Source organism: Oncorhynchus gorbuscha, linkage group LG23 (assembly GCF_021184085.1).
Source record: "Oncorhynchus gorbuscha isolate QuinsamMale2020 ecotype Even-year linkage group LG23, OgorEven_v1.0, whole genome shotgun sequence".
In the NCBI taxonomy this organism is placed as follows: Eukaryota; Metazoa; Chordata; class Actinopteri; order Salmoniformes; family Salmonidae; genus Oncorhynchus; species Oncorhynchus gorbuscha.
In genome coordinates, this window is record NC_060195.1 from 34,767,934 (window position 1) to 34,779,103 (window position 11,170).

The 11,170-nt window shown below is 39.1% G+C and overlaps 1 protein-coding gene across 2 annotated transcripts; it reads left to right on the plus strand.

The window, feature by feature from the left end:
- The first annotated feature begins 7,049 nt into the window (after positions 1-7,049).
- On the plus strand, positions 7,050-10,641 carry LOC124011359 (homeobox protein CDX-1-like). 2 transcript variants are annotated; one of them, XM_046324656.1, is made up of 3 exons: positions 7,050-7,663; positions 9,578-9,723; positions 9,835-10,641. In XM_046324656.1, the coding sequence occupies exons 1-3, from the start codon at positions 7,216-7,218 to the stop codon at positions 10,063-10,065; spliced, it is 825 nt and encodes a 274-aa protein (XP_046180612.1). In that variant the 5' UTR covers positions 7,050-7,215; the 3' UTR covers positions 10,066-10,641. The 2 variants fall into 2 exon arrangements, with proteins under 2 accessions (XP_046180612.1, XP_046180613.1); XM_046324657.1 differs by having other exon boundaries at positions 7,050-7,654.
- Positions 10,642-11,170: the final 529 nt, after the last annotated feature.

Here is an 11,170-nt window from a genome sequence, read left to right on the forward strand (position 1 = left end):
CACTGATATATGGTTGAAAGGTGCTGTATTGTTTGCTGTCTTGTTGAGTGTTAGGTTTTTGTTGTTATTCGTGTTATGTAATGTCATGTTGATCAATTTATAAAAAACTCCATTCATATTTCCCTTGATCCTGACTAGTCTCCCAGTCCCTGCCGATGAAACATATCCCCATAGCATGATGCTGCCACCACCATGCTTTACTGTAGGGATGGTATTTGCCCGGTGATGAGCGGTGCCTGGTTTCCTCCAGACGTGATGCTTGGCATTCAGGCCAAAGAGTTCAACCTTGGTTTCATCAGACCAGAGAATCTTGTTTCTCATGGTCTGAGAGTCCTTTAGGTGTCTTTTGGCAAACTTCAAGTGGGCTGTCAAGTGCCTTTTTTCCTGAGGAGTGGCCTCCGTCTGGCCAGTCTACCTTAAAGGCCTGATTGGTGGAGTGCTGCAGAGACGGTTGTCCTTCTGGAAGGTTCTCCCATCTCCACAAAGGAATTCTTGAGCTCTGTCAGTGACCATCTGTTTCTTGGTCACCTCTTTGACCAAGGCCCTTTTCACCCGAATGCTCAGTTCGGCTGGGGGGCCAGCTCTAGGAAGAGTCTTGGTGGTTCCAAATAACTCCTAATTAAGAGTGATGGAGGCCACTATGTTCTTAGGGACCTTCAATGCTGCAGGAATGTTTTAGTACCCTTCCCCAGATCTGTGCCTCGACACAATCCGGTCTCGGACCTCTACGGACAATTCCTTCGACCTCATGGCTTGGTTTTTGCTGTGACATTCCCTGTCAACTGTAGGACCTTATATTAACAGGTGTGTGCCTTTCCAAATCATGTCCAATCAATTGAATTTACCACAGGTGAACTCCAGTCAAGTTGTAGAAACATCTCAATGATGATCAATGGAAACAGGATGCACCTGAACACAATTCTGAGTCTCATAGCAAAGGGTCTGAATACTTATGTAAATAAGTTATTTAAATGCGCAAATGAAAAAAATCAAAACCGTTTTCGCTTTGTCATTATGGGGTATCCAGGCTGTATCACATTCGGCTGTGATTAGGAGTCCCATATGGCAGCGCACAATTGGCCCAGCGGTGTCCGGGTTTGGCCGGGGTAGGCCATCATTGTAAATAAGAATTTGTTCTTAACTGGCTTGCCTAGTTAAATAAAGGTTCAATTTGAAATGTAAAATTGTGCGTAGATTGATGAGTAACATTTTAGTTTAAATAATTCATTTTAGAATAAGGCTGTAAAGTAACAAAATGTGGAAAAAGTGAAGGGGTCTGAATTCTTTCCGAAATGCACTTTATGTGATGGAATGAAATACTTGTATTACTCCTTGATGACTACAGCCTGTGAGTAAGTTGTTTCGCTCACTTAAACAGTGTAGAGTAAGTTTCATCAATCTATAGGTGACTAGGACAGGACCTAGAGCTGCTGATACACATACAGTACATTGTGCTCTGAGAGGGATGTCTTCAACTTGAAGTTTCCTGTACATGTTTCCTCTATGAAAATCCTTCACTTCTCTTGTAATATCCTGTCCTGTAGATGCACAAAATGTTCACTGTAAATCTCGTGATAAAACACAGGGAGGGAAAAGGCTGTTTCAACAAGCTAGCAAAACACCCCTTTCCTGTTATCCCCTGAAGAAAATGATTGAAATACTTGAACCTAAGTTGGGCTTCAACAAGCATCCTGTTTGAACTTGAGAGTGCATGTGAAGACGTTACATCCCATCAACAAACTGAGAACCAGTGTCTGTTGCTCTATCGGCCTTACATGGGTCAGTCAGAGCAGCGACTCTAGAAATGCTAGCACAGGGTCATGTTCGAGCACTTCTCCTGCAGCGATGTCCTGGGGTCCATCTCAACAACATCTCTGGACTTATGCAACCAACTAAAACCTTGTGCTTCTCCAACCTCATCTCGAGACGCATTTCTGTTCAACATCGGGATGGTAGCAAAAACAAGATACACAACATTAAAAACACCTGCAACATAATTTAGTTATATTAAACAAAGTTTCTCCAACAAAACCTCGCTGATATATAACATGTTCACCAAGTACACAAAACATTAGGAACACCTGCTCTTTCCATGACATAAACTGACCAGGTGAATCCAGGTGAAAGCTTTGATCCCTTTTATTTGATTTTATTTCACCTTTATTTAACGAGGTAGGCTAGTTGAGAACAAGTTCTCATTTGCAACTGCGACCTGGCCAAGATAAAGCATAGCAGTGTGAACAGACAACACAGAGTTACACATGGAGTAAACAATTAACAAGTCAATAACACAGTAGGAAAAAAAGAGAGTCTATATACATTGTGTGCAAAAGGCATGAGGAGGTTGGCGAATAATTACAATTTTGCAGATTAACACTGGACTGATAAATGATCAGATGACCCTTATGACCCTTATTGATGTAACTTGTAAAATCCACTTCAATAAGTGTAAACGAAGAGGAAGCCGGTTAAAGAATGATTTTTAAGCCTTGAAACAATTGAGACATGAATTGTATGTGTGTACCATTCAGAGGGTGAATAGGCAAGGCAAATGATTTAAGTGCCTTTGAACAGGTAGCAGGTGTAGGAACACCGGTTTGAGTGTGTCAAGAACTGCAACTCTGCTAGGGTTTTCAATGCTCAAACGTTTCCTGTGTGTATCATGAATGGTCCACCAACATAAAGACATCCAGACAACTTGACACAACTGTGGTAAGGATTGGACTCATCATCGGCCAGCATCCCTGTGGAACGCTTTTGACACCTTGTCCATGCCCCAACAAATTGAGGGTGTTCTGAGGGAAAAAGTGGGTGCAATTCAATATTAGCAAGGTGCTCTTCATGTTTTGAACACTCTGTGTATATACAGTGCCTTCGGAAAGTATTCAGACCCCTTGACTCACATTTTGTTACATTACAGTACAAGTCAATAGTTTGGACACACCTACTCATTCATGGGTTTTTCTTTATTGTTACTATTTTCTACATTGTAGAATAATAGTGAAGACATCAAAACTCTGAAATAACACATATGGGATCATGTAGTAACCAAAAAAGTGTGAAACAAATATATTCTTTAAAGTAGCCACCCTTTGCTTTGATGACAGCTTTGCACACTCTAGGGATTTACCTGGAATGCTTTTCCAACAGTCTTGAAGAGGTTTTCACATATGCTGAGCACTTGTTGGCTGCTTTTCCTTCACTCTGCGGTCACGGTGGGAACCACACATGCGGAGATCATCCGTTCACCTACTCTGCATCTCACAAAGACACGGAGGTTGGAACCAAAAATATAAAAAAATGGATTCATCAGACCAAAGCACAGATTTCCACCCGTCTAATGTCCATTGCTCGTGTTTCTTCGCCCAAGCAAGTCTCTTCTTCTTATTGGTGTCCTTCAGTAGTGGTTTCTTTGCAACAAATCGACCATGAAGGCCTGATTCACGCAGTCTCTTCTGAACAGTTGATATTGAGATGTGATTGTTACTTGAACACTGTGAAGCATTTATTTGGGCTGCAATTTCTGAGTCTGGTAACTCTGATTAACTTATCCTCTGCAACAGAGGGTCTTCCTTTCCTGTGGCGGACTTTTAATTTCTCTTCACTTATTTGAGCTGTTCTTACCATAATATGGACTTGGTCTTTTACCAAATAGGGCTATCTTCTGTATATTACTCATACCTTGTCAAAACACAACTGACTGGCTAAAACACATTAAAAAGGAAAGAAATTCCACTATTTAACTTTTTACAAGGCACACCTTGTGTGAGTTAATTGAAATGCATTCCAGGTGACTACCACATGAAACTTGTTGAGAGAATGCCAATAATAAGAAAACCCCTGGAATGAGTAGGTGTGTCCAACATTTAGACAGGTACTGTATATATAAATATATATATATATAGAGAGAGAGAGAGAGAGAGAGAGAGAGAGAGAGAGAGAGAGAGAGAGAGAGAGAGAGAGAGAGAGAGAGAGAGAGAGAGAGAGAGAGAGAGAGAGAGAGAGAGAGAGAGAGAGAGAGAGAGAGAGAGAGAGAGAATATGGATTCATTGGACTTATGGAAGTGTTGGCATTTTGAGACTACATTATCATATATGTTAAATTTCCATAGTGATTTGGGGTTTACAGAGACAGAGGAATTTATGTGCAAAGAGGGGTTCACTCTGTCACCAGCAGAGGGCAATCAATGACAAGCAGTTGTCACAGGGAGCTGCACAAACTACACTGTTCTGTAATTAATACCTTTGTATGAAGATTCTATTTACACGTATTTATAACTAAATCCACACATAAAAACATACATAAAAGTGCCCCACAAATATAGACCTAACTCCAACACATCCTGTGGTTACGCATTGTACAAACCTATGGAATGCACTTATCAAGGTACATACAGAGGGATATCAGCTGATGAGTTGGATTCAGTAGGGGATTTTTTAAAATGCTTTATTTAATGTAATAAATATTATTTTTGCTGTTCTGTTCTGGGAGGACTTGTACATACTATAGGCCTACGGTAAAGCAATTATTTGACTTGTAATATAACACCTCATTTGGCCGCCTTTCGTTCCAGTACTCTGCTGCCTGTGACTGGAACGAACTGCAAAAATCACTGAAGTTGGAGACTTTTATCTCCCTCACCAACTTCAAACATCAGCTATCTGAGCAGCTAACCGATCGCTGCAGCTGTACATAGTCTATTGGTAAATAGCCCACCCATTTTCACCTACCTCATTCCCATACTGTTTTTATACTGTTTTTTTATTTATTTACTTTTCTGCTCTTTTGCACACCAATATCTCTACTTGTACATGACGATCTGATCATTTATCACTCCAGTGTTAATCTGCAATATTGTATTATTCGCCTACCTCCTCATGCCTTTTGCACACATTGTATAAGGACTGCCCATTTTTTTCTACTGTGTTATTGACTTGTTAATTGTTTACTCCATGTGTAACTCTGTGTTGTCTGTTCACACTGCTATGCTTTATCTTGGCCAGGTCGCAGTTGCAAATGAGAACTTGTTCTCAACTAGCCTACCTGGTTAAATAAAGGTGAAATAAATAAAAATTTAAAAATTAAAAAAAATAAAATCAGCACTTTAGAACTGTAAAAGGCTCTCGATAAGTACCTTTGCTGAAGGCATCCGTGTCTTGTGCACAATTTGCCAAACATACTCCATGGTGAACAGTATCTCATTCTCTGGTAGATGGTGCCCTCTTGAGGGGACTACATGACAGTTGTTAGGGATGGATTTCACCTCTGATTGGCCACTGATGGGAGTTCTGTATCCATCCACAAGGGAGCAGTGGTCATCAATTATCTCAGCAAAAATATCCTTACACCAAGGCCTGAGGAAATAAGCAATTTCTTGCTTACAGTCACTCAATTCACTTGACCTGTATCAATGTATGGTCAATGAGATTCAGATGTCATACAGATCTCTATTTGTTTCCACACTTTGCATACTTTGAACAGAAAAAAGCACCACGAGGCCAAATATAGGGCAGCAGGGATGATGCAATAAATATATATATTTTTTAAGGTTAGGGAAATGTGGAACTTTTAAAGATGTCAATATAAATTCATGTAATGTGGCTGTTTGTAATTTTGTCTTGCCTTTTAATAATGATTTGTATTTATTTTTGATTGAACCTTTATTTAACTCGACAAGTTACACGTGTTGTTGTTTTGTACCACCGAGGACCGCTTTGGAAACAAGACGTGTTTTAATTCATATTTGGAAGTGATATCCACTGGGTCCACATTGTATATTTTGTTGTATATGTCTGTTACCCAAATAAATTCAATTCAATTCAACCTTAATCTCCATCAGGGTTATTTGATGCTAGCCGATTCAAACTGTCTCTTGTGAAAACACTTATCAGTCACCAAATATAAAAACAACAAAGGATTTCAAAGATATACATATTTGTAAACCTAGTAGGCCAATGTACATGTGTTATTAGTAGGCCTGGGACGAGGCATATGTTTGACAATTGTAATTCGATTTGTGTTGATTTGTTTTATGGTAGATATTGCAATTAATTTGAGATGTATTACGGAATCTCTTCTGCAAAAGAGGGATGGATAACAACCAAGATCATGCCAAATATAATGGCACGCACGGGAGCACGACCACATTGTCGTTGAGCGGGTGTCATAGGTGACACTTCAGGTTCCTTTAAACCGGAATTAGCTGCGAAGTGCGACCTTGAAGTGTTGAAGTGAGAATTAGAAGGAATGTGAATAGTTGGCCTTGTTGCAGTAGAAAATATCATCATACTTAGCTGTACCTCCTTTGTAAGTGAATAGCTTTCACAAATACAATCGGCTTCTGAAGGCGTGAAACGTGGCTGCAGACATGGGATACGTTGCGTGGGAGACGTTGCGTTCGAAAAGACATTCAACGAAAGGAGAGGAGTGTGACCATGCACGCTCTGACAGCACTGTAAATGTTTAATGCTATATTTTATTATTCTCTGACACATAACAAAATGAAAATAACACAATCAAGAAGCTGACATCCACAATTACACTGTGTATCATTAGTAGCCTACAATTCTAGCGTATTATATAGCACAGTAATAGCCCTGTATTAAAATTAGGCTCAGGCTATCACATCTTACTTTCTAAGGAATAATGTTTGCAGCTTCAGAGTAGGCTTAAATAAATACAAATGTTGAAAATTGAACATGTATTTCAAGCACACTTCAATTATACATAGGCCGAAGAGATAGGTGTAAGGCCCAACGTCATCAGGAGCATATTCATTTAAGCATATTGTTTGTTGGTGAAGTTGCAGTTCAATTTCGCAATTATATTTTGATGCATGCCGATAATATTTCAGAGTTGAAGTGCAGGGTTTGCTCTATTCGGGGTGATAGGTTAAAACATGTGCTAGGGGACAGTGGGTTTGGCAGCATTATTGACTCTTCTTTTGAATGCAAATCATCAGGGTTTGAAGACTCATCTGACGTCAGGAAGGAAGACCATAATATATCTTTAGCACCACCACCTTGTCAACAGCGCCACATTATGTGAGACAGTATCAAGTCAGGAACTAGTTCGCATTTCATTTTGGGGAGCACCATTGGACTATACACATCAGAACCATAGCAAGAGGATTGTTTTTTAGATTTACAGAAGGAGTCGCCCGGAAACTATGTCGACTTGAATGTCACTTTTGTAACCTTTTTTTTTCTTCAAATCATGTATGTGGGATACCTCTTGGATAAAGAAGGCAGCATGTATCACCAAGGACCTGTAAGACGATCGGGCATCAACATCCCACCACAGAACTTTGTTCCCACGCCACAATATTCCGACTTTACTGGATACCACCATGTGCCAAACATGGATACTCATACACAGTCTTCGGGGGCTTGGGGAGCTCCTTATGTCGCACCGAGGGAGGACTGGGGCGCCTATAGTCTGGGGCCTCCTAACACTATTCCTACGCCCATGAACAACTCCTCGCCGGGACAAGTTTCCTATTGCTCACCTGAATACAATCCCATGCACGCGCCAGGGTCAGCAGTATTGCAACCACCTACAGATAATATTTCTGTTGCTCAACTTTCCCCGGATAGAGAAAGGCGCAATTCTTCTTACCAGTGGATGAACAAAACGGTACAATCATCATCTACGGGTGAGAAAGGTCACAAGCAACTATATTGTGTCACGACACGCATGCTACTGTTAAAATTATTCGTGCAATGAGCACAGCCTCAACTCATGTCAAACTACATCTATATATTTACCTAAGAAGAGCCGGACATTTTATGTTTTCTCTTGCATGGACATGCATAATTGTGCCGGCTCATAAACTTGTGCAACAGGTAGTATTTAGAGAACGGATACAATATAAATATTAATTGCATAATGTAAGTGATAAATCTCACTATAAAAACGAATAACCTCATGCATAACACGTAATGTGTACATTTGGGTACATTTTAGGTGATATTCGTAACGAATTGCTAACAATAGCTATTTCTCCTTTAATTTGTAACTGTTCGTGGTCTCAGAACGAATAATTTCTTCGCATTTTAAATGAGATGTCACCATAATTACACAGTTGCATGTGAAATGTATGGAAATTGATAATTCAGTTTGGTATAAGGCTTATTTTGAATCATGTAAGATACAACTTCAAGGCACTAAATTGGAAATTGCACCAGACTCAAAACAGAAGAGAAAATAGGAAAAGTATAGGCACTCGATCGAACGTATCAAATTAATTATGGACAATGCAACTGTAAGCCTCCCATCGCGATAATGGTCTGATAAAGTATGATATCAATTACAACATCTTAGTTATTTTCTGATACAGGCCTATAGCCTTGTGGAGGAAACGATGAACGTGTCAAGAAAGGGCGCTAGGTGCTTCTTGTAATGCTAATTTCTCTACTCCCGTCGACTAGATGCGAGGTCTACTTTTCTTGCTACATTGTCTCTGGTTTTGAGAGTTATCTGTCAAATTCAGGCGGCGACCCCTTTCAACACCTCGTTTTACTTTGATATGCACAAAAGTGTCTTCCTCGTCTCCCATTCTTCGAGAGTTATATTGCCGGAAAGGGTGGCGTTTTTCACAGCAAATAAATGTATTTGACAAATATATACAAATCTTTATAACTGGGCAATAAACCACAACATTTCTTAATGTGTAAAAAAAATTGAATTGTAGACTATATTTATCAATTAAGTCATAATAACGTATGAGCCTCAATTAACTCGTAAATTTAGTTTTATAGCCTATTAACTTGTCAAATCACCCCGACCCACATTTAAATATTCAGAAAATACAATCTTATAGCCTAAGTGTATTTTTCTTGTTAGGCAAGCCCATCAAATGTGTTATTAAGTGTTTAATTCTAGGAGGCTGCCTCTGGCCCTGTAAAACTTACCAAGCATGTCCGAGGCTATAACTATGAATATCAAAATGTTTCAATGTTGTTCTAAACGACTAATATTATTTTCTACCTGCAAAGGTGCTGACGTGTTTATGGTTTATCAACAAGAGCGACCTGATCCAAGCCAGAGAGATGTCTGCCTTGTAACTCCTTTATGTGTCGTGTGTTGCCTCTTAACACATCAATGGAGTTTAGGTAAAATCTCTGAGACTCTTTGTTCTGCAGTTTGTTCAAAAAGTCACATCAAAAGAAGATCAGTGGCTCGATTAGCATAGCTACCAACAAAGCAACACAATCTAGATTAACACGATAGCCACCACTTCAGTTGAATGCGCCTAAAGACGTGTCATACACATTTAGAGAGTTATTAGATAAACGAAGTATCAAGTTTAATAGGCGTTTTGATAATTAGCCTGTTGATTATCCTACCTCTCTAGTATTACTTGCTATAAATAGTAAAAAATGACAAGGTGAATTTAAAACAATAATTAACTTTAGAGTTGAAATAGGCTATTGCCCCTGTATTCATCAATCATTTGAATGCCATGAAATTGCATCGTTGCTTTGCATCATTTTCGTTGTTCAGTGTGACGGCTATTTAAAAAATTAGGCACACGAAGCATAGCCTGTTGAATTCTCTGAATTTCTCACAATTTCAGGCAAAACAAGAACGAAGGAGAAATACAGAGTGGTTTACACCGATCACCAGAGACTGGAGCTGGAGAAGGAGTTCCATTTTAATCGTTACATCACTATCCGAAGAAAGTCCGAACTTGCGGGGAATCTTGGCCTTTCAGAACGACAGGTAAACCAATTCATTGATAGAGCATTAGGGCCCTAGACTTGACAAATCAAATGATAAATCAAATATAAAACGAATAACAATTTTGACAAGTTTTTCCTTTTACATTTACAGGTGAAGATCTGGTTTCAAAATCGCAGAGCCAAGGAGAGGAAATTAATCAAAAAGAAAATGGGGTCTGATGGCAGTGGGGGATCAGTGCACAGTGACCCGGGTTCAGTGAGTCCTCTGCCCGTACCAGGCTCACTCAGTCCGTCGGATATTCACGGCTCTCTCTACCCACCCCCCGGAATGAACAACTTGCCATCTATTAGGAACATACAGCAAGTTACTGTCACTCAGTAGAATCGAATTTAGACCATCCAACACAACTGAGCACTCCAACACGCTGAAAGGACCGTTCCTCAAGACTTGGATTCCAATGGATTATTCAAACGTCCCGAAGAACATGTTGTGGATTAGGAGATTTCGAGAAACAAGATGATTTATAACTGCAACAAAATGCTGGAGGCTCTTGAAATATTGTTTTTATAGAATAGTTCTAATAATAATTCCAAAAAACCCATACAAAAATCAACATATGGTTCAGACATGTAATGCTTAAATTGTTTGTTTGTGTCTGAGTTATTGAGATATAAATATACTTTTCTGTAGACTATGTAATGAAGTGTATAAGTGTTTGTAAATAAAATAAAAAATCAGGTACATTTTATTTGAAATTGATCTGGAATGAAAAGGGATATCATTAATTTGGAGCTTTTATAAAGGCTTGACAAACTATGCATTTTCTGCTCCAATTTGATTGCAAAGCACACTTTCATAACGTTTTTCTACAGGGACAAGTAAATCAGGTTTTAAGTGAGATAGGGGTGGAACGTTTGTTTGATGTTCAAAATGTAAATAAAATGTGTTTTAACGTTACCTTTTTCTACTTATTTCATTGACTGGAAAAGGATAGCTCACTTTTGCAAAAATAACCAGACTGAGTGTGCATACTGTTTTCAAACAGACTTCATTGTTTATAGTTTTACCTACTCTTATGGTTTGATACCTAGAACCGCAAACAAAATTAGATCAGTTTATCAACCTTCTATGTCGTTTCCAAACTATTAGGATGGGATTCTGTCAGCCCAGCATGTGCCAAAGGCAACATTTGATTGTTGATGTGTAACATTAAATCGGAAGATTTTGTCCAATAAATTGCACCAGAAAAAGTGCAATTGGCCCAAGCAACTTAATTTAGCCAAAGCAATATACATGCAACTTAGACAATTACTTTTTGTAAAGGACTCTAGTGTCAAGTTTTAGATTTTTGTAGACTAGACCTACAATGTTCGTCCAAGTACAGCAACTGACAACTGTCAAACTGTCTTCTCAATTCATGACGACCTTTGAGCCATTATGATGTAATATAGACTCTACCCACTGGGCACAGACGTCAGTTTTAGGT

What these genes read in the sequence shown, in the direction of transcription:
- LOC124011359 (XM_046324656.1), top strand. Translation starts at nt 7,216, where the DNA reads ATGTATGTGGGATACCTCTTGGATAAAGAAGGCAGCATGTATCACCAA. An exon ending in ATCATCTACGGGTGAGAAAG is followed by an intron (nt 7,664 to 9,577) that starts GTCACAAGCAAC and finishes TCACAATTTCAG; the next exon opens with GCAAAACAAGAACGAAGGAG. An exon ending in TTGGCCTTTCAGAACGACAG is followed by an intron (nt 9,724 to 9,834) that starts GTAAACCAATTC and finishes TTACATTTACAG; the next exon opens with GTGAAGATCTGGTTTCAAAA.